The sequence below is a fragment of the Oreochromis niloticus genome, linkage group LG8, assembly GCF_001858045.2.
Source record: "Oreochromis niloticus isolate F11D_XX linkage group LG8, O_niloticus_UMD_NMBU, whole genome shotgun sequence".
NCBI lineage: Eukaryota > Metazoa > Chordata > Actinopteri > Cichliformes > Cichlidae > Oreochromis > Oreochromis niloticus.
Window position 1 is genome coordinate 17,588,770 of NC_031973.2, and position 23,728 is coordinate 17,612,497.

The following is a 23,728-nucleotide window of genomic DNA, read 5'->3' on the forward strand; positions in this document are numbered from 1 at the left end:
GATGTGTGAATTGATTTAATTTGATTAAATTTGGTTTTTAATCAGCAGCAAAATACCTTTTATATATGATGTACATACCACAGGTTAACACAGTTATATAATATGATTCAGTATTAATATATGAGATTTAACTAACTATCATTTTATTATTAACTAACCTAATTTAATAAATAATCTCAATAACTGAAAAAGGGTAAGGCAGCAAGGCTGAAATTATTTGCATTTTTGTGACTTGAGCGATGAATCATTACTACAGGTTCTTTTTTATTTATAATTATTTACAGAATGAGTAATTCTTTCAATATCTAATGTGGCAATGTTGAGGTCTTCATTTTTAATTTTTATGTTTAAATCCCATAAATTATAATAAACTTTTTAGACTGTAGGGTACTTGAGGGTGCTTTGAATTAAAAGTAAGGCCAATAATCTTTCTTTAATACAAATTTTAAAATACACACGCTTTTCATACACACAGTTTTTATAGCACAAAAAGTTTCATTATATTTACTGTAAGTCATATATTTTCTGCTTTAGTTGTGATTGTAAAACCTTTTTCTTGTTTTACTCAGTTCCTCCTAATCTAAATGCTCACTGTGAGTACTGGGCAGCTGGATACTCTGTTCTTATTAAATGGACAGACCCAGAGGGCGAGTGGACTAATGCGGAGGTGAATGTGACTGGAAAGACTCACACAGTAGCTAGTCCTGAAACTAAAATCATAATCAAAGGATTCCAACCTGCCAAAAAATATAAGGTGTCTGTAACTTCACTGTCTGGGCTGAGGAGGAGTTCTGAACCGCATGTTTTTTACTGTCAGACTGATCCAAGGGGTGAGTAAAAGTAACTATATTACCATGTTACTGCTTCATAACAATATACAGTGTTTTCAACTTTGACTTGATTACAAATTGTTTCATTTCACTCAACGCTAAAAATAAACCTCTAAACTTTTAAACTTCGTTGTTAATTATGCTTTTACTCCCTTTAGGAGTTATTGCAGGGTCCGTATTTGGTGTGCTTCTTTTTGGTCTCCTGGTCGCTCTGGTTGTCTTCATTTTCCTCAAAAGACCAGATATTATTAGGTGGGTCTCACTTCACTGACAAGAATAAATTAAATTAGATCATGATATTTATCAAATTTAATGTCTTGAATCCTGCAGCAGAAAGAAGTCTTCATTCATTGGTGGATCCAAAGTATCTAACACACAGAGCAAGTAAGTGTTTCTTTACAATGACAGTTACCCACAATGAAGAAAAACATTAATTAATGCAAAATTAATGAATACATCTGAGAGGGAATCATTAATGCCAAGTACTTTCTTTAATTTTTATTATTTCATTAGGTCAAAACAAAGGTAAGATTAATTCTACTTTTGTTATGTTTTATTTATTTATTTATTTATTTTTAGATCTATTCCTGCTGCAAAGTTTCCGGACCACTTCCATCAGCTGAGTTTGGATGAGAACAGAGGCTTCAGCGAGGAATATGAGGTGCATAAAAAGATCAAGATTTTTTTTCCTCTTCTGCTTCTCTGTGTTCCTGTTTTTGTGTCAGACCTGTTTTTGTGTCTTTACTGTTTTATATCTTATCGTTTTATTCGTTTTATGATGGCCAATATCTCAGTTTCATGCTTTGTTATCTCCTACGTTCATGCAGTGCCTCGCTCCTGTTGGAACAGACCAGACACGAAAGACTGCTATTCTACCTGAAAACAAAGCGAAGAATCGTTTCAGTAACGTCTTGCCATGTGAGTCTCTCCTCTGACTGTTGAACCATGCTGCTGTGAGCTCATTCTAGCAGTCTATGTCAGGTCTACTGGAGGTGCACTGGAGTTAAATCACCTATTTTCTCTTTTTAGATGACTGGTGTCGTGTGAAGCTAACTACATCAGATCCTGGTGGAATTTCAGACTATATCAATGCCAATTACATGCCGGTAAGTGTTACATTAAGATAAAGTTCAGTAAAGATCTCTTTATAACTACACCATACAGAGAGCATATAAACAAGCACCTTTGTGTGATTTCATGGGCTTTCCTTTTTCATTTCTGCAATGAGCAGAAGATATACAAGCTAAATTAGTCTACATATTAACTTTGTCCACTGCTTTTCAGGGCTACAGCAGTAACAGAGAGTACATTGCCACTCAGGGCCCTCTGCCCTCTACTGTTAATGATTTCTGGAGAATGATTTGGGAACAAAGAGTTAAGAGGATCGTTATGGTAACCAACTGCATTGAAGGAGGGCGGGTAAGTCTTCAGGAAGATCTTAAAATGTTTTATTGCTAGTCTTTCAAGGAAGTGGTTGTCAGGAGGAAACATACTGGTTACTTCACAAAGAACAGATCAAGATCTATGATTAATATACATTTTGTACATGTATTTTGTTGCTTTTTGTTCATTTTTCTAGACCAACTGTGAACAATACTGGCCTGCAGACAGAAAACCACGCCTTTATGGAGAGCTGTTGGTCACCATGAGATCTGAGCAACAGGAGACCAACTGGACACTGAGAGAATTCAACCTGAAAGATGTATAAAAACTTACTTATTTCTTCTGAGTGTGTGTGTAGATGATACTAACTAAGGCTAGAAAATACATTCATAGAAAACATTATTGGCTTTAGCTGTTAATGTTGGTTTTAAAAGAATATTGGTTGATTGATAATTAAAATATTATGCTGTATATCAAGACATAGACCTAAAGTAACTGTATATGAATGTTCCTCACAGAGAAAAACCTCAGAAGAATGGACAGTTAAACATTTCCACTTTACTGCCTGGCCTAATCATGGAGTCCCAGAGTGCACAGAGGTCCTGATCCAGTTCAGAGGACTGGTGAGACAGCACATAGAGAGAGAAGGGGGCAACGCACCAACTGTGGTTCACTGCAGGTACGAAATAAGTGTTTCCTTTTACATGGGTGCAGGGTTGCTTTTATACAATATCCACCCAGCTACACACTCTAATACTCTATGGACTGCCTTTAGTTTAGATGATCTTTTCAACAAACTTAGGTAAAATCACATCACTTACAACCCAAATTCCAACAATAAATATCAGCTCATTTTAAATTTGATGGCAGCAACACAAGTCAATAAAGCTGGGACAGCGAAATGTGGCATAATTTTTTAAGAGCCTACAAACATCTGAGAACTGAGTAGCTAAACTATAAAAGTGAATGGTCCTAAGATCCCTGAGGTCCTCCAAATGCCTACTAAAAGTAGTAAAAGTAAAGTAAAAGAAGGTAAAAGTAGGCCACTTGCAGGACTTCTGGGATATTTATCTGAAAGTGTTGCTCTAAAACATGTATATAGTTTTCAACATTGATGGTCCCTATCCTATTGAATTATCACTAATGACCCCACAGACACACACATACGCATGCGCAAACACACACGCACACACACGGATGCTGTTTTTTGAACTGAGTGATGACAGCAAGTCAAATAGTTTTGTGTTTTGTTTTGTTTTTTATGATTTGATTTCACCAAACATTTAAGTGAGCTCAAATCACAATCATTCAAGAATATTTTGCAACCATATTTAGTCTCAAAAGATGATGGCTCATTACTTTCCCTCCAGATTTTAATATTTATTTTATTTTTTTATAATTCAAGTATTTATTAGATTTTACATTTGATAACAACAAATACAAAAATGCAACAACCAAAAACAAGAAGCAAACAAACAAAAAAACAAAACAAAACACAAAACAAAACAAAAACAGTGAGGTTTTAACATCTCTTGCATTAAGCTCAAATGTCCAAGTCAGGTAGATGTGTAGGTGCAAAAGTTGTCCCACTGTTCAGCTGCAGCTTCTGTCACATGATGTAACTTTCCCAACATCTTTTCGCAAGCAGCGTTCCCAATCATTCTTTCTTTCCACATTTTAAGCGTTGGAATATGGGAGTCCTTCCAGTGTTCCAAAATGATACGGGCACATGTTACCAATGCAGTACTTAACACTCTAAACTGGTGTTTATTTAATTGTGGCACCTCTCCTTTGTCTCCTAGTAGACATAATTTAGGTGATCTGGGCAAGTTACAAAGTGTCCACCCCTGCAAATAATTCAATACAGTGTTCCAACCTGGAAAAACCAGCGGGCATTCCCAGAGGGAATGTATCAGAGTACCTTTACCTTGTTGGCATTTCCAACACAAGTCATCTCTACCAATCCCCATTCTATACAGCCTTGAAGGAGTATAATAATATCTATTAAGAATTTTATATTGAATAAATTTCCCCCTAGCTTCCCTAATGTATAATCCATTGTTCGACAATATAGAATCCCATGTACCTTGATCCATTGTACACCCTAGATCCTTTTCCCAGATTTTTTTCAGGCTCTTATTTATATTATTTTTAATCCATGGGCAAATATTATACCATTTCGCAGCTGTGCATAGTAATGGGGGTAGTAGCATAAAATTCTCTATCGGGTTACTTTCACGTGTTATTGTAACTCCTCCTTCACTGAAAAAAGAACCAACTTAATTGAATTATTTCAATTGGTAACACCTAATTTAATTAAGTCCTTTGAAATGAAGTTAATACATTAGATGAATCAGTTGTGTGACTCTATGTATTAACTTCATTTCAAAGAACTTAATTAAATTAGGTGTTACCAGTTGAAATAATTCAATTAAGTTGGTTCACCTATTTTCTTTTTTCAGTGTTTTAAACAGTTTCTTATTGTAAATACTTCCAAAAATGACCGTTACCCTCCAAACAAAACTTATTTTTAATATCCTCATATGACATGAAAACACCCCCTTCAAATAGATCACTAATAGTTCTGATACCTCTTCTTAGCCATTGTGTCCAGTAAACAGTCTGCTTACCAATTTTAATTTTAGGATTATGCCACACAGGGGCATACTTTTGTACATATGGCACAAGTTTATATTTCTTATGCACCTCCAACCATACCATTTTCGAAAATTTCAAAATAGGGTTTTGCGTCTTACCGTGATTATTTACTTTTTGTGATAAAATATCAATTGGTGTGAATGGAGATGCAAGCTCTTGTTCTATTAAAATCCAATCTATATTGTTTTTCCCTGCCCGATGTTTAACTAATCTAGCCAATACTCTATATTGGGCAGGGCTAGTCCCCCTTCTTTTTTGAGTTGGGACAGTCAATTAATGTTAATACGGGGTTTACCACCTTTCCAAAGAAAATCTTTTATCATATTATTGTAGCTTTGCAACATCCGTCGCGGGATGCACATAGGCAGCATTCCTGTATAATAGTTGATGAGTGGTGCTACAACCATTTTTACTGTGTTTACTTTTCCTCACAATGTCAAATTTAGTTTACTCCATGTACCCAAGTTTTTATTGATCTTGTTTAATATTTTTCCCATACTGTTAGTTATAATATCCTCAATATTTGGGTTCAATTCAATTCCAAGATACTTCATTCCCTTGTCCACCCACTTCACTAGCTGGGACCACATCTTCTGAACGATGAGCAGAGAGGGATGAGGGAGAATGAACTGGTGCTGCGGTTTGGGGAAGGCCTCGAAGGGAACTGACGACGGCTCCCGGGCTGGGCAGAACCCCCAAAGAAGCCATCCCCTGCGGAAGTGAAGACTGGGCGATTTTGGAAGTCTTTGGAGATTGTTACGAATGTATAACGGTAGGCTTGTGATGACCAACGGACGAGGAGCTGGTTATGTGGTTGGGGATTCCTAGCGAAAGGCAGGAGTGGCGACACCGATATGGAGTGAATGGCTAGAGAAGAGATTGGGAGAAATCCCGGATGACGAGAGTGCTTGACGAATGCGTGAAAGAACCATGATCTAGTTATAGGGTGGCTGGATTCGGAGAGCAGTTTGCCGGAGAAGTAGATGCTGCTGAGGTATGTCTTTATCGTGGGAATTTTATGCGCGGAAACCGGAAGGCATAAGGTATTAAACTGGATCGGTTATGGTGTTGAATAACGGGAAGGAGAGATTGAAGTTACTGTAGAACGAACGGGGCGCGTTACGAATGGTCCCGTAGGTGGACAACGCGCTGGCTGAGGGACTATTTAATATTGCTACTTGGACACGCTGCTGGGTTCCACGATGCTAGGGTTTAGATTTCGAATGTCATGGCTGAAAAGGAGGAACCGGAGTCGGAGTGGCCCCTGCATGGGGCTGAGAATTTGGATGAGTGGGCCGCTGCATGGAGGCATGATGGAAGGAGAGTTGTTGGTTACGTCGACTACGGGGAGATTGTCAGAGCGATCGAGAACAGATCTTCTTGACCATTCGAGGCCACGGGGGAGGCCGCGATAATGGCCGGAAAGGTTTCGGAAACAGCTGAAGAAGGCAGGAACCGCTCGTGGATGTAATGGTGGGACTCGTCAGGCCAAGCTGAGGAGAACCACTTTCCATTGTAATAACCCCCAAAGCCGGCAGAAGGGGCGGTGCTTGTGCAGGGCTGAGTGTCTTCGGGATGAGACAGCTGACTGGTGTAGGAGAAGATGCCGTTCTGGTTAGCGAGCGGGAGTTGCCGGAGACATGGATCGGCTCCGGAGCACTATCGAGTGTGATGGAGTCGAGGAGTGACGGTGGAGATGCTATGAGTTAAGCGGGTGGGAGATATGCGCGGCCTTGCTGGATTAAGCGAAGAATATGGTACGAACGACCGGAAGGCGAGAGCAGCTGACGTTTGAAGTTCGGGGGAGGAGAGTGATGTGATAGAGCTATTCAATAGGCAGGGAGACCTGGAAACGTTTGTTGCCGAGGGTTGAGCCGGGAACTTTTTCTTTTTTTTTTAACATTTTTTTTCTTTTTTTTTTAACATTTTCTTTATTTCTTTTTTATATTTTTTATTTTTATTTTTATTTTTCAAGGTTCGGTGGGGTTGTGGGGGCATACGGGTTGGGAATATCCGCCGCCACAAAAGGAGCAAGAGTGGAGAAAGCGGCATTGAGACATGGAACAGCCGGAGTCGTTAAAGTTATTGCAGATGGAGGGGCCTCCTAGGCGCATGATGGGCCTGCCCCACTTGTCTGAACCTTGTAGCAAAGGCATGGAGGGAGTGGAAGTCGTGGGTTTGGGAATTCCTGGTACTGTGGCCGGGGTCGACCGGGTAAAAATGGAAGAACAGCGTGAGTGCTGATAGTTGTTTTGGGCTGGGATGGCACAGGTGGAGGCGGGATATGACGGGGCACCGCACGACTCGCAGGAGAAAGAAGAACGAGCTGCAAAGACCCGACAGTAGAGTTCTTGATCGAGACTGCCCCAGAAAGTGTCTTGGTTAAACTGCCGGAGGCGAGCAGCTGCCTGAGAAGCGAACTGCTTGTGATACTAATAGAAGCCGGTGCTGCCAAATCGTAGTGCGAGATCGAGAACGATGGACAGGTAGGAGTTGAACTCTTGTCTTCGGGAGGGAAAAGCAGTGCAGAGCATGTCTATGTACAGAGAGAAAGCAAACGTAAACTCGAAGGGAGTGAGCTCTTTTGCCCGAGAAGAGGCCGTGCCGAGAATGAATACGGAGCCGTCTTGGCCATCGACCACCCTGGGAAGAGCACCCAATTTTTTGGTATTTTCATTTTAGCAAAGTATGCACTCAGCAGATCCATACTTATTTTGTTATCGGACGTGTATAAATCTTGATAAAATATTTTAAAAATTGTGTTGATCTCTGAAGAGGATGTAACTAATTTATCATCCTGTTTAATTGCTGCAATAACATTCTGATTGTCCATTTGCTTATGTTGTCTTGCTAATAGCCTGCCTGTCTTCTCCCCATCCTCATAGAAAATAGTTTTAAGACGAAAGAGGGCATACTCTGCTTTTTCTGCGGTTTCTGTTTTCCTGGTCGTCTACTCGGGCCCATAGTTGTTCAAGCTTTTTAGCATTTTTGCCATTATCTTCTCTTAGGCTCCTCATTTTGTCTTCCACATCTGAGATGCGGCCCTCAGCTTCGGTCATCCGTATTTGGATTGCACTTACAGCGTTTTTAAACTCCACCATGTCTGACTTGATGTGAGATACATCGACCGCAACACTAGTTAGGGTAGCTCCAAGCTTTGTCATTTCGGCAAACAGGCCGCTTATATCCATCTTTGGTCCTTCTTCTTGGCTAGCAGGCCTAACATTGGCACTGCTAGCATTAGTTTCCCCCACCGCCATCGTGGAGATTCGGGTTTGCACGCGCTTATTCTTGGTTCCTGTAGCCATGTCTTTCAATAAAATCGAGGACACTGATCTAGCAAGTCATCACAGTCCAGAAGTGTATTATTTGGGAGCGTCTAACTTTTTTTTAAAACTAAATCTAAGGGCGACGGGGTCAGAGACTCTCTATGGTGCGGCCATTCCCAAATGCTCCACGTGAATCCCTTTAATATTTATTTTAATATATTATAATTTTTTTATGTGTTGGAAATGTCTTAACCCATTTTAGTAGTTTCAGCAATTATATTTCTTTCCTTGATGGAGGCCAGTAATTTGACCTTTCTGAAACGGACTAACATATTTTCCATTACTACAGGATATGTCTTCCGAAATAACCGCTTAAGAAATGAGAAGCTACTTCAGGGTTAGGGTTAAATAAGCTATTGGTTGCCAAAATTATAAAACATTATTACTGATTACTGCAGTAATTATGAATGGGAAAGCTATTGACTATTTGCTTGGTTAAATCCAGGTGATTTTTTTTTTGCCAGGCAGCCTTTCGTTAGTCTCATTCACATTAGGTTAAGAAGAAGTGACATAAAAGCTGTAGACCATAAATTTGGTCAGCATAAAGAGTTTACTAATATTAAATCGTAATTTATTAAAAGTCATTTTTTATATAAGTGCTGAGCTTAAAGACCTTCAGTTAGGAGCAACTAGTTCATCCTAATACTTCTTTGCTTTTAGGGCCTTCAATCCCGTAAGATTATGAAAACTCACTGAGACAAATTGGGATCATTCTCATAAATATAAATACCACCAATGACACAATTGTGCTCCGGTGACTTTGTAGAATACAACATGCTGTTATAGTCAGACCTCTTCTGGGATCTGAAGAGGAGGCATACAATTAACCACAACATTATAAATTCTACTATATGTGACAGAGATATAGTGTGTACAGTGTCTGACTGATACTGCAAAAATATAATGTGATGTTTTGAGGCAGCGTATTAGGAGCAGGTGAAGGGTTGGTATCTTCCCACACTCCCAAACACTCCTGTCTGTGATTAAAAGTGTGTGTCTGTTGTGACAAACAGTGTCGTTCGGGTTTTGTGTTTTCTAATCTGTTTTTCTTTCTGTCGTGATGTCTTGTTTTCAGCTCACTTTAGTTTCATTTTGCATTTACTAGTTTCACTTTGGCTTTTACTCTTTGGAAATGTTCTGTTTTATTGAAGCTTTCATTAGTTTCTGTGGGTTTTTATAATGATAACATTGAGGGTATTTGTCAGGGGTATATTTTTAAAAGTCTATATTACATTACAAATTGCAAACACATGCACTAAATCCTCACTGAGCAGGCTGTGATGACAATTTGACCAAAGGGACAAAGACTACAATTAAAGACATTTCCTCTATAATTTTATTGAAGCTTGTTTTGTTGTGTACAGTATTGTTTTCCACATTGTTTTCACATCTAGTTGTATGTTCTAGTTTAGTTTTTATTAACTATAATAACTTTGGCACAGACACAGTGATGAGAGCTTTCTATGTGACCTTAAAAACCTTTTGCTATCTTATTATGACGCTTGTGTCTCTCTTAGTGCTGGAGTCGGGAGAACTGGCACTATCATTTCCCTGGATGTGCTGCTTCAGCAGCTGGAGAAAGAACAAGCAGTCGGCATCAATGCCTTCGTACACAAGATGAGACTGAACCGACCGTACATGGTGCAGACGGAGGTAACTGTATTAAACTGCTTCTGATTGAGCCACCACTTCCTTAATTAGCTAACAATGTATGTCTTTATAGCCACAGCTGGTGAAACAACACACAGCATTTTAGTCATCATAAGATATGCAGTTGTTTTTTTGTTTTTGTTTTTTAAATTGGGGTCCTTATTGTCCATCCTTTCAACTTGAAATATGAGTTTGAAAGTTTTTTTCTGTTGTTCAATTTTTGTTTTTCAAACTTTTTACACATTAACCAGCAGATCCCTCCTTAAAATATTTTTTAATCCAGTTTGTTAATTGCACTTGTTACAGCAAAACACTTGATTGAAATGTTATTATAGTCCTGTTTGTGACATTAGAGCCAGCATTTCTCTCTAAGGGTCTATGTCTACATCTTTTTAAGTAAGAGAGCTGAAAATTTGTTTTCATAAAACAAAGTCTTATTGGACCTTTTTGTTTATAAAAAAAAAATCGAATGCTTTATTTTGAAACTGTGCAGAAATGTTGAAAGAAACTATTATGATCTTTACAGGCAGAAGTTCTGCATTTCAAATAACCAACAACTTCTGGTATTTCCTTTTCAGTCCCAGTACATTTTTCTGCACCAGTGCATCATGGACAGTCTGCAACCAAAAGACACGAATGAAGAGAACTTTTATGAGGATATATACGAGAACACGTATGAGACACCAGACAGCTTAGACGTCAGTGCCACTGCTCTCCAATAGTTCCGTCGGCACAATGTAAACGCCTAGTATTAACCCTGCACTTAATCTTTTATGCAGTTAATGAAAAACAATTTGTCTTTGACCAATATTTTGGTTTTAAACTTAATAATACAAACTATTACATCTTAACTGTTTCCGTATATGCATTGCACACTTCAGATCTTATTTAGTTTGCATCTCTTCTAAATATGTGATATCATAGTTGTTGTTGTTGTTGTTGTTGTTTTTGTGTGAGAAAATAGCTCTCTGATGACTTGGGAATGTTAAAAATGTCATGGTCCTGGGTCCTTTTCACCCAGCATGTTGAGTTTCTTCTATTCTAGTGATATTTTGTATTATGGTTTATGTTCAGGTTCATTTATAGTCTCAGTTATTCTGTTTTGAATTTCTTTATACTCCCTGTTTAGTTCTTGGATTATTAGGTTTCCCCTTGTGTCTTTGCCCTCTGTGTCTCTCTCTCTGTGTCTGTGTTTATGTGTTTGTATGAGCCGCTGCGTCTTGTCTCCCTCCTTCTGTTCCATTCTATGTTTCCCGAGCCCGTCATGTCTCCTCTCTATCCCTCGTGTTCCCTTGCTCCCTTTCCTCTGCCTTTCCTCCACTCCTCTGTCAAACTCATGTGTCAGTCTTGCATTCATTCATTTCCTGTTTTATTGTGAAGGTCTTGTGTTCCATGTTCAGTGTGTTTAGTTTTGGTTCCCTGGTGTCGTCATGTCTAATTTGTCTCAGCTCTGTTCCCCATGTATTTTCTGTTTCCTCGTGGTTGTACTGTGTATTTAAGCCTCTGTTTCACTCAGTCCATTTCTATTCTCATGCCTGTCTATTTGCCTGTGTGTTTCTCTGTATGTTTAGGTTCCAGAATTCCAGTTTAGTTTTAGTTTTATTTTGTATCACCTGCACGGCAGCAATAAAGCTGTGTTTGTGAGTTTAAGTCTTACCTGTTAGTCTGTGTTGGGTTCTTTCCTGCCTGCTGCGCAGCCAGTTTATGACAAACACCACCATTTATGCATCTTCTTCTAAGTTTTGGTTTCAGTGTGTCACTGATTCTCTTTCCTGGACCAGAAACAACCATTTATGCATCTTCTTCTGTGACGTTGCTGCCTGAGGGGTCCTGACTGCTGGACACAGTAGAGAATTTACTATCAGTAACTTCCATTTCTGGCTTTGGGGGCCTCGTGGTTGATCTCTAATGGCCCTGACTGCTGCTTGCCCGGATATAGTGGCTCACTTTTATCAGCGTCAGGCGGGAGAGGGACGGAACATTTTAGCAATGTTGTGCAGGACACTGCTTTGATAATGTTAGACTGTTTAAGTGAGCCTTCTTGTGCAAAACAAAGTTATGTCAGACACTTGAAACACTTCTTCATGGAATCCAGTGTCGTCTGCATTACATTGAGGATCTTTGTGTGGGCCTCGTTGAAGTAGATCTTGTTGTCGTTTGAGGGCTCTGATAAAGGAGTCAAGATGTGCTTGCTTAAGTGGTAGCCTTTCCCACCTTTAAATGAAAGGCAAGAGAATGCAGTGAATATCACAGCACACATGATCATTTTAAAACTTATGATGCAATATCATTTAACAGTCCTGTTAAATTTAAAGTCATTGTAGTGTACAGTTTACCACAAAGTAATTTGTGAATGTTGTATGTGGGCTGATGTAGAGGGGTGATTATTAGAAGAGTAATTAAAAGCATTAAAAGCACAATTACCACATTGACTCTAAAACATGACTGCACTGCAGGAGTATCTGTAATGTATCGTATGAGATTGCAAATGCAGTTTAGTATATACATTGCAACTGAGAAAAAAAATTAGTCTATAGCCGGACTGTGACATACACTGACCATGCACTTCACAGTTACACCACTTCAGCTGCTTGTTAATGCAAATATCTAATCAGCCAATCACATGGCAGAAATTCGATGTATTTAGGGATGTGGATAGTTTTTTAGGGTCTGTCTGAGCAGGACAATGCAACTGTTAATTAACTGCTTAGATCACACAGGTACCTGAAGGCAAAATATAACAAGCAGACACATTTTTCTTTAAGGAGTCACAATAGAAGTCATGAGGAATTGATATCTGATTTATTATTCTTATAATTTGGGTCCCTAAATGAAATAGATTGAAGGTTTAATGTAACTACCTGAGAAGATGGAGTGATGAAGAGATTATGTCCTGCGATGAATTATAGAATTAAATTTAAAATAGCTTATCAAGAATATGCTCATGACTGCACATCTAAATTTAAAATTTTCTCTGTTTATATTTTTACAAACATTGTATGTTTTAATATACCTTTGTGTGAAATTAAATATATATGCTTAAAAAGATTTAGCTTGTGAAAAAAACATCTGTTAAAACTGTCACTCATGATGTAAATTGCTTTGTTCACAAATAAATAATATATATAATATTTAATTTTGAATGATGTCAAAAACAAAATCATTATATGCTTAATGAATGTTTATTATATTCTATATGTAATTAGAATTGCATTTCAATTTAGTTCTTAAATTTACATAATCATACCTTTTTATAGACAACAGCATCAGAATGCACAGAACAGACATATTTATGAATAATTAGTCCAAAGAAACATACCAAAATATTACAAAGTAATCAGGTTTTATACTTAGAAATGTAAATTTCTTTTAAAATGCTTATATGAATTAGTTTCTTTATTTTGATCCGAGCATCATTAGTACATTAAATAAATATAAATGGGTGCTAATGAAGATTGTTAGCATCTGTTGGTCATTTGTAATAATGAACTACATCAACCTCCAACAACAACAAATCATAACAGCAGGAACAAGGAGATAATGAGGACAGCAAAAGACAGCAATAAGGAAACTCAGTAATCTGGTGAAATCTTGTCAAAAGTGCTGCAGGAGATGATGTTTCACCAACAATCTCCTGTAAGAATGACCCAAATCTTCAGGTGTTGGTAAAGATGTCAACATCTGCATGGCTCACTTTACGTCCACTGATTGTTACGACAGCAACTTGGAACCATGAAGACTCTGCTATTATCTCCCTGTGGATGTAAAACAGGATTCATAATCAGTGAGATCCAAACAGTCTGAAAGCTATATTTAAATATATATATATATATTTTTTTTTTTCATTCATATTCAGACTCACTTGAGGGTCTTGTTAGAGACCAGGACAGGTGTAGTTGCTGTCAGAGTCCAGCCCGCTGGAGATGAACTGCACAAATCCTGGCCTATTAGAGCGAATGCGGGACTTGATCCAGGACTGGTAACGGGACACTCTGGAGTAGACTCCTGGCAGATTGGGCCGAGCACAACCAAAACCAAAACTTACAATTCCAGACTGGACCCAAACAGAGCCCTGTTTACTCACCATTGGACCTCCGGAGTCTCCCTGTAGAGATGAAGAGGACACATCTGAGAATCTTTGAAACACCTGATTATGTAACCAAATGAGATGAGGAAGCCTACCTGGCATGAGTCTTTGCCTCCTGCCAGAACACCAGCACAGATCATGTTGTCTGTGACTGTGCCCACTCCATTCAGGCAGTTACACTGTCTGTTTCCCACAACTGGCACCTCCACTTCTTGCAGCGTTTGAGGGAAGGGTAAGGCCACTGATGGGAAGAAAGATGAGGAGCTGTTTACACATAAACCAATGAACTACAGACCACATGAACACTGAAACACCAACAACAGGCTTACCTCCCTCTTTGACTGCACCCCAGCCAGTCACCCAGCTATCAGTGCCATTGTTGAACACACTGCCACTCGCTGCCAGGCACACAGGTCTGATGTAGTCAGTGAATCTGACTGGTGAGGAGAGTCTGAGCAGAGCGATGTCGTTGTCGTAGGTCTCACTGTCATAGTTTGGGTGCAAAATGATTTTGGCAACATTTCTGGACACTTTGTTTGGATTTTCACCCTGCAGACTCTGAAGACCAAGAGAAACCGTCCACCCAGAGGGACTAGAACTAAAGTTAAAGAAAGTAAAAGAAAATATAGAAGTTTTGTCAAAAAAATGTACTGTAAAAATTTGTCGTTATGCTGCATTTGAGCTGGAAGAGTAAGAAAGCTTGAGTCAGTGTTTCAACATTTATGTTTGTTAAATGTTTCAGGAATGTCATCATTTCCAGAATTCCCAATCTGGTATTCGCCTTCTTAGACAAATATTAGTCAAAGTCCTGTTCCAGCTGGATCAGTTTAGGTATAACGATTAAACAGATGTTTGTGTTACTCACCCAGAGAAGCAGTGAGCAGCAGACATCACCCACTCTTTGTTGATGAGGGAACCGCCACAAAAATGATTACCACGTAGCTGCACACTGACCTGCCACGGCCAGTATCCAGGTGGAGCATCTTCACCTCCCACTATCCTGCCGTTGAGTGGAGCAGTGCCACATACTGAAACAAAGATCAGCAGGATCAAACTTCAGAAGCAACATAAATCATTGTAGGTACACAGAAAACATGTTTTCCGTGTTTTTATTTCCGTGTTATTTATTTGGAAAATTATAATTTTTTTGTTTTGAATAATTTTAATGAATAATTTTGTTTTTTACTCAGAGAAATTGTTGTTTTTACCTACCATCAAGCTGAGCATTTGATTCTGGAAAGAAACACAACAGGATCAGTGTTGTTCATGAGAGGAGACGATTTTCAGATCCCATTTTAAAAAGTTTTAAGTGAAAATATACATTTGCATCTATATTTTAACCTAAAACATTTATGTTGCATGCACATGTTGGCATAAGCCTGACTTACCTGCAGACAGGAGGCTCACCAAAGCCAGTAAATGAATCCACTGCCTCAACGCCATTTTGTAACTGCACAGTTCTTGTGTGTCCCTCTTTTCGTACTTGTCACCCAGATTGCAATGAGTGGCAAATATATAAGCAGAGTGTCACCTGCCACTATATTTGCCCTTCCCATGTGCACACCCCACAGCTGAAGCATTTCCTTCTTTCTTTAATTTCTGGTACAAAGACTTAAAGACCACAGTGCAATTTAAAATATATATAGTTTGTTTGTTTTGTTTCACTTTAAAAAATATATATAGTGATTTTTATATGTCATATTTGTAATAAACATGAATATTAGCAGTAGTTTTCGTTACAGACTTCTGCCCTTTTTACAGTTCAGTATTTCTTGCCACATTAATATTCATCTCAAAGTCATTGAAAAACCTGCCTGTGGACTCCAACCAAATAAGGAGATTAAATATGTAAAATATCCAAAGACTGAGAAAGCGTCATCTGCTGGGATTGTGGTGAAATTCTGTACAAGTGTCAGGTGTCATTGATGTGTCAGTTGTGTGTTTCAGCACCATGGTTTATTATACAGGCATAAAATGATATTTCAATGACAAAATATTTACTAGTTTTGTCATGTGTCTCAATGACTATCCAGTATCATGTTGTCATGATGTGACAACTATTTACATCACATTCAGAAACCATTATGACTAATTCCCTTTACACCCTAAGACTAAAATTGTTTATGTTAATTTTTTGCCTCGTCATGAATCACTGCATACGTCATGGTTACAAAAAAGAAACATAATATCTATAGATGTTTATAAAGTGTTCAGACTTTTTTGAAATTATTTTTTTTTAAAGTCACCTCTGATATTCTAAACTACCTGAAATCAAAGATTTATACAGATATGGTCATGTTAAAATATTTTGTAAGATAACCAAGGCAAATGCACCGTGAGACTGAAGCAGCCTTCTGCAGAGCTCTGAGACATTCACAATATCAACCAACAGATCTGGGAAGGCTATAAAGAATGGCCACAATGACAACGAAAGTAGTCTGATAGGCTTCTCGAAGTGAAGTAACAAAGAACCTGGTGATTATTCCAACTAAGTTTCAGAAATCCTGTAAACAATCTCATGGGAGCACTCCAGCATATCTTAGATTTATGGCAATGGTCAGATGTTTGGTCTCAGTTCTACCATCATGAGTGTGCCATCAATAATCAGCTGCTCAATACAGTTCACCATAACAGTGAAAGCATTGTGTTATAGGAACACTAAGGTTAATTATGGAGTTCCACAGGGTTCAGTGCTAGGATCAGTTCTGTTTATATTATACATGCTTGCCTTGGGCAGTATCATCAGAAGTCAGAGCATGCATTTTCACTGCTTTGCAGATGATACTCAACTTTATCTATCCATGAAGCCATATAACACACCAATTAGTTAAACTGCAGGACATGGATGACCTCTAATTTTCTGTTTCTAAATTCAGCTAAAATTGAAATTATTCCTGTTCCCTGGAAATCTTAGAAATATGGTTTCTAAACAGATTCTTACTCTGGATGGCATTACCTTGGCCTCCAGTAACACTGTGAGGAATCTTGGAGTCATTTTTGACCAGGATATGCACCTTCAATTAAACAAATATGTAGAAATGCTTTCTTCCATCTGCACAGTCTGTCTAAAATTAGAAATATCCTGTCTCAGAATCACGCTGAAAAATGAATTCACGCATTTATTACTTCTGGGCTGGACTGCTGTAATTCTTTATTATCAGTAAGTCCTAAAAACTCCCTGAAAAGCCTTCAGTTAATCCAAAATGCTGCAGCAAGAATACTGACAAGGACTAGAAAGAGAGAGCATATTTCTCCTGTATTTGCTTCCCTTCATTGGCTTTAAAGGACTTTAATAATCAGGCCCTATCTTATGTTAATGACCTTAAAGTATATATCACCCCATTACAGCACAGGCAGAGCCTTCAGTTTTCTGGCCCCTCTTCTGTGGAACCAGGTTCCAGTTTGGATTCGGGAGACAGACACTATCTCTACTTTCAAGATTAGGCTTGAAACTTTCCTTTTTGCTAAAGCATATAGTTAGGGCTGGACCAGGTGACCCTGAATCCTCCCTTAGTTATGCTGCAATAGACGTAGGCTGCCGGGGGATTCCCATGATGCATTGAGTATTTCTTCTTCAGTCACCTTTCTCACTCACTATATGTTAATAGACCTCTCTGCATTGAAACATACTTGTTATTAATCTTTTCCACAGCATGTCTTTTGTCCTGTCTTCCTTCTCTCACCCCAGCCATTTGCGGCAGATGGCCGCCCCTCCCTGAGCCTGGTTCTGCTGGAGGTTTCTTCCTGTTAAAAGGGAGATTTTCCTCCCCACTGTTGCCAAAGTGCTTCCTCATAGTGGGTCATATGATTGTTGTTTTTTTTCTCTGTATGTATTATTGTAGGGTCTACCTTACAACAAAAAGTGCCTTGAGGTGACTGTTGTTGTGATTTGGCGCTGTATAAATAAATTGAATTGAAAATGGAAAATTAAATTTGTCCCTGGGCATTCTAAGTGTAGACTGATGAGGGTAAAAAAAAGAATTTACACAATTGTATGAGCTTCCCCTGACAAAATGTGACAAAATGTTAGGGGGGAAAACACTTTGTGAGTGTACTGTGTGACTTATCTAAAAAAAAGTCTTAAAAAAAACACTACAGTCTGGCATCAGTTAGCTGAGTTATTCACCTTGTTCCTGCAAAAGACAGCTCATGATACAAATCACTGGATTTGGTCATTATAATTAAAAATAACAGTCACCAGATGATGGTTAGGAAGGGTGGATTGTTATCATGTCTTCACACATATAGACAGGCGATAAATGCGGAGATTAGGTGTCTTTGTAATGTTTTAGGTGTTTAATTGTTGATTCTAATGTTCCATGTATGGGAAGGGTTGATAGGCTTTATCCAATAAAGACTCATTTCTGTCTTAGTGGGAGTGGTGTATTCCATAATGACAGTGTGCAAAGGATAACTGAATGATTTGATGAATATAAAAATGACGCATATGAATGTAATGCTATAGCCTTTTAGTACGTAAATTAGCCCTCATCTTACTGATATATTTATATATTTACACAGTGCTTAACCCTCATGTTGTGTTCCGATAAAATTTGACCAATTTAAAAGTTTTAACTCTGAAAAATGTAGTTAATTTGATCAGACTGACCCAAGATTCATTAAACATTGTGGACAAACTCATGGAAACACACAATATAAGTTGTATTAGTTTGCATACAATTTTGTGTGTTTCATTCGGCATTTGTCCACACTACACTCTGTTCAGGGAGATTGCTGTGGTCTGCTCTGAGATCCACTAGCCACCGAGCATTGCTGTTCTGTCCTGCTTCCTTCTCTAATATGCTCTTCCAGTATTGCTCAGTCTGGTCAAGTCTGAGATGCCATTCTCATATTCGTCCCCTCCCACTCAGAGTACACCTTCAATGGTTCTGTGGAGAACAGCCGGTTTATTCTCCTGCCTTCTATTTGATTCACATGTTGTCTGTTCACAGTAAAATCTTCCAAAAGCAAGCACCACACCTCCAATCTACTCCAGGCCTTTTATCTGCTTAATTGTTAATGACATAATGAAGAAATTGCTCACGCCTACATATGAACTAACCTTTGAGTCGATTATCCAATTACTTCTGGTCCCTTTAAAACGTGGGTGGCACATGTTAAGGAGCTGAAACTCCTAAACCCTTCATCCATTCTGAATGTGGACCCTCAAATGAAAGTTGAAAGTCTACACATTATGTCCATGCACTGTAAAATATAACTTGTTGTTTCAACTTAAAAATATGAGGTAAAGGGCTGCCTTAAAATTTTAAGTTAAGTCAAGAAATAGAGTTTGTTCTTATAACACAACCAATTGTTATCTTAATGAAAAATCACATGTTGTCTAAACTTTCATCTTAGTTTAGTTGACTGAGATTTGTTAGTCAGTTCAACTCCTTTAATTGTCATTTTTACTTGGGAAAACCCTTTCAGCTAAATTAAAATAATCTATTGTTTAAACTCTTGTCCTAGTTCAGTTGACTTGGGTTTTTTAGTTAATTCAAATACTTTAGTAGTTCTTTTAACTTAGGAATCTATTTTAGCTTAACTAACATAATCTGTTAGCTAAGTTGATTTAAGTTTATTAATTAACTGAGCTCCTTAAGGTAGCTGAGTGAACTTGTAAATCATTTTCATTTTAATTATCAGAGTTGATTGACTGGATGTAAAGAAAAATGTGTATTAAACACCTTAAGTTTTGTTTTGTTTTTTTAGCTTTCTAACATCCATTTCAGCAAAACTACCTGTTAGGTTCATCTTAGAGCTCAGGTTTAAATACCTACATTCCTTTAAATTAATTTTCTGTTGTTTACAGAAAAAAAAATAAAACCCCACAGATTCCATTAAAGTCTATCTGATCATTTCATACAGAAAGTTTGTTTTAAGAACATGACAAGACAATTACTCATGAGCACCCAACATTCACCATTTATTGTGCCATCTTAGTCATCTGAGAAACAGAAAAATCAGTGACGTAGCTCATCAGGCTCACAATCCATCAAAACTCAAAGGCTGCTCCCTGTGAAACAATAAATTTGAACTTGGTCTTGAGCCCAGTTTGGGTGAAGATTAAATTCTGACCAATACTCTAGGAGCAGTAGTGATTCTTGTGAAGTAACAACATAAAGTCTGCATTAATGTAATGTATCAACGGGACACTTGCTATTTTAGAAAAGTTATTCTTTACATTTACAAAATTTTTAAACTTCATTGTGCTCAGTCACACCTGTTAGCATAAAACTTGAAATATTAAAATAGTACAAAACCTTTGATAAGTGACAGTAAAGATCAGTTTATAACAAGTAAGACATCAAACTCTTGTATTTGTCTTCGTTTACAATTGCAACAAATTCCACAGAACCAATATCTCTGAAAATGAGTGCATGCTTCTGAAACATTTGATAATATGGATATTTCAGAAACATCAGTTTGAGTCTGCTCAATTGCAAAACAAAGGAAAAACTACTGACTTGCATGAGATAAGCATCTGCAAAGTCCAGCATTATATTGTTGTTCACATAAGTTTCTTAAACCATGAACAAATGAGTAATTGTCTAATCTGGAATGTAAAGTGTAGTCATTTAGTGACATACAAAAGTGAGAATGAGAACTTGCAAGAATAAAAAAACAAACAGTAAAATAAAAACTGTCCTTAACACTAAGGAACATACAATTACAGTTCTGCATGGCTTTCTGCAAGAGTCTGTTTCTTAGACCATGCACTAGTGAGATGCACTGCCTTCCACCAATGTTCATTAGGATGTTCTGAATGACTTCAAAGATGTCCTTAAGTTCCTTTGGATAGTCTATGTTGAGGGCAAAAAGAAGGCCCATCAGCATGGAAATGGCACTTGAGACATCCCTCAGATTAGACAGGATTACTGCCGCCTCAAGGACAACCAACACATCGATGATGTCTTCTTCTTTCACCATCGCAATGCCAACTTTCATCCTCTTAGAAAACGTGTCTTCAATACCTGTCGGCTATAAAAGGGTTCAAAGACAAAAAAAAAAAAAAAAATTACACAATTACAATTACACAATATCCCTTGTGCTTAAGAATTCATGTCTTTCCAAAGAAGAGCCATACTGATGCTTTGGATGATGGTGATTGGCTTTGGGTAACACTTATTAGTTGTTAAAGTTTTTTCAGAATGAGATATGCACCCCCATGTTACAAATCCATTTCTTGCTTTAAACAAAGACCATGTTCATAAATAACTGAGCATGTCTTCAATTGCAGAATTCAAACAAAATTTTCAATTTAAATGGTAAATGGCCTGTATTTGTATAGCGCTTTACTAGTCCCCTAAGGACTCCAAAGTGCTTTACACATTCAGTCATTCACACACATGGGTGGATGACTGAATCGTGACTCAAGAGTTGACAGTTCGTCTTATAATTGGAAGGTTGCCGGTTCGAGCCCCGGCTCCGACAGTTTCAGTCGTTGTGTCCTTGGGCAAGACACTTCACCTGTTGCCTACTGGTGGTGGCCAGAGGGCCCGGTGGTGCCAATGTCTGGCAGCCTCGCCTCTGTCAGTGCGCCCCAGGGCGGCTGTGGCTACAATGTAGCTTGCCATCACCAGTGTGTGAATTTAAATCTAGTTATGCTAAATATTGGCTGTGCTCTAAACCAAATCTGGCTGAGAATACATGAAATGTGCAAACTGCAGCTACACTACAGGATCAGATTGTGGCTCCATAGACAATGCTTCTTTAATCAGTTTATTGATTAAAGTTTATTTTTCCCCCTATATTAACAGCATGAAAAAAGAGCATATAGACGTGGCTGAACAGGTTGCATAACTGGCACTGAATATCAACATCCACCTTTACCCAGCTGCCCAATGACTCTCGGCCAGTAACCTTTAATTGCTTACCCAGTCTACACAGTCTCTTTTCCAGGGTCCAGGACATTTCACCAAAGTATTGCCCCCACAGCTGTAGCAGCCACTGCAGCCCCTTAAATATCCTAATATCTCTGCCATTACAATATACAATGTGAGAAATCAAACGTAAAGCTGAAGTGAACAGTACAGCAGCGAAATGTCAAAGACCCTGGTGAAGACATGAATAAACACAAGACACTAATAATATCAATGCTAGCTTGCCAGTTAGTTTCTCTGAAACCCAGACCAAATCCAGTGTCAAAGATCTTGTAATAATACATTTGGTGAGGAAAAAGTACACGTTTCATTTAAATCCACTGTGGTGCTGTCATTATTAAATTTACTAAAAGAAACAATGCTAACCTTCACAGTCTTGAAAGTGTGTGAGGGCTCTTCCTTTAGAAAATGAGGTCCTCTGTCCTCTTCCTTTGTGTAGGGCTCTGGTCAAAGAAGTCAAAAAGAAAACAAAAACACTTTTTAAACAGTGTTTATGAAGCATGTAGACAGCTCCAAATTCACAGCTTTTTGATACATAATTCCATCAATATATGATTATCATTGGAGATTTTGAATCAGGCTTATCAGGACATTCAAGTAGAATATGATATCCAACCTACCACCAATATACACAGATTCTGTAAAAGTTACCACACTAAATGTCCAGTTGTGAAATATGATGACAGACTTTACTTATCAGCTTTCTTTCAATGAGTTCATCAGTTGAACTGGATAACCTAAAACTTAAACAAAGGAGAACATTTCGCAGTTGAACACTTACATCATCTCCGAAGCATTTTATGAGCCTAGTTAGCCCTCCTATGCCGCTCTTGATTTTGTACAGCTCCACGAACCTCTCCATAATGGTCAAGCACAGCAAAAAGGAACCCTTTCAGGTCAACAGATGTAAGACGGGCAAATTCTGCTTCAACCTGAGCAATAGAAGAAGAGGGGTGGAGAGTACAGGCAGAATAAAAAAAAAGATTCTTTGAGACCCAAATTTAAGCAAACAGTCATCTGAGGCCCATTAGAGAAAACACAAACACACAAAAGCAAACAAACAAAAAGATGCACTTTACCTGCCGTTCAGCAAACAAGGAAGTTCAGAGAACAATAAGCTCTGTCTTGAAATCTTTTAAAGTAGAATGATTGTGAAAATGACTTATGTGATGTAAAACTTTAGTAAACGTGCGATTAAAAGAACACTGAGTAAAAGGACAAGTAACAATTTCCTTATTCCTCAGATGTTTACCTTGATGAGCAATACTGTTTTAGTCCAACTGCCTCATTAAAGTTACACAACAGGCTTTTTACATTAAAGCCAGCAAGTCCATTACATACTCCCTTTTTAGATCTGAAATACTGTGCACATTCTGTGTATATGTAGTGGACAGCAATTTACCCAAAAGAGTGCAAAGTTTGCAAGTCCACCTCATTTAAATGACAAAGACAGATGTGATCATCTAGACCTGTGAAAATAAATTAATGACAAACTTGCAGTTATGGATGTTATTACAACCACAAGAACCTAAACAGTCTGCTCCATTGCTTTTGTTAATGAATCACTTGTTGGTAACAGGTCTGAATATTTAGTTTATGCCACCTGCATGTGATCATCAATAGTGCCATATTACTTCTTAAGAAGTACCCTGACACTACAATCTTTATATCATTTGTTCTACAGAGCTATTAAGTTACAATATAATCTGTGGTGTTTCCAGTATGACAAAATGCACAAATTGTAACTTACCATTTGACTCCACTGACAAAAATAAATCCCCAGCATCAAGTTTGGCTTCACAGACCTAAAATAAGTAAAATAAAAATATATGTTATAATTATATTGTTTTCGCCATTTATTCATGTTTGCTAATTTTCTGACATATAAACAATGTTAGTTTTGTTACA

At 38.0% G+C, this 23,728-nt stretch overlaps 2 protein-coding genes across 3 annotated transcripts in view; one reads left to right on the forward strand and one right to left on the reverse strand.

The window, feature by feature from the left end:
• LOC100701335 (protein tyrosine phosphatase receptor type H) overlaps window positions 1–23,728 on the forward strand; it is a 574,626-nt gene that overhangs the window by 50,441 nt on the left and 500,457 nt on the right. The gene's annotated exons all lie outside the window — the stretch shown is intronic.
• LOC109203259 (testisin-like) lies at window positions 13,282–15,428 on the reverse strand. Its single transcript, XM_019362676.2, has 7 exons — window positions 15,326–15,428; window positions 15,150–15,170; window positions 14,803–14,965; window positions 14,267–14,535; window positions 14,033–14,178; window positions 13,713–13,955; window positions 13,282–13,605 (listed from the first exon to the last, which is right to left on the reverse strand). Exons 1-6 carry the CDS (start codon window positions 15,378–15,380, stop codon window positions 13,725–13,727), a joined length of 885 nt encoding a protein of 294 aa, XP_019218221.1. The 5' UTR covers window positions 15,381–15,428; the 3' UTR covers window positions 13,282–13,605; window positions 13,713–13,724.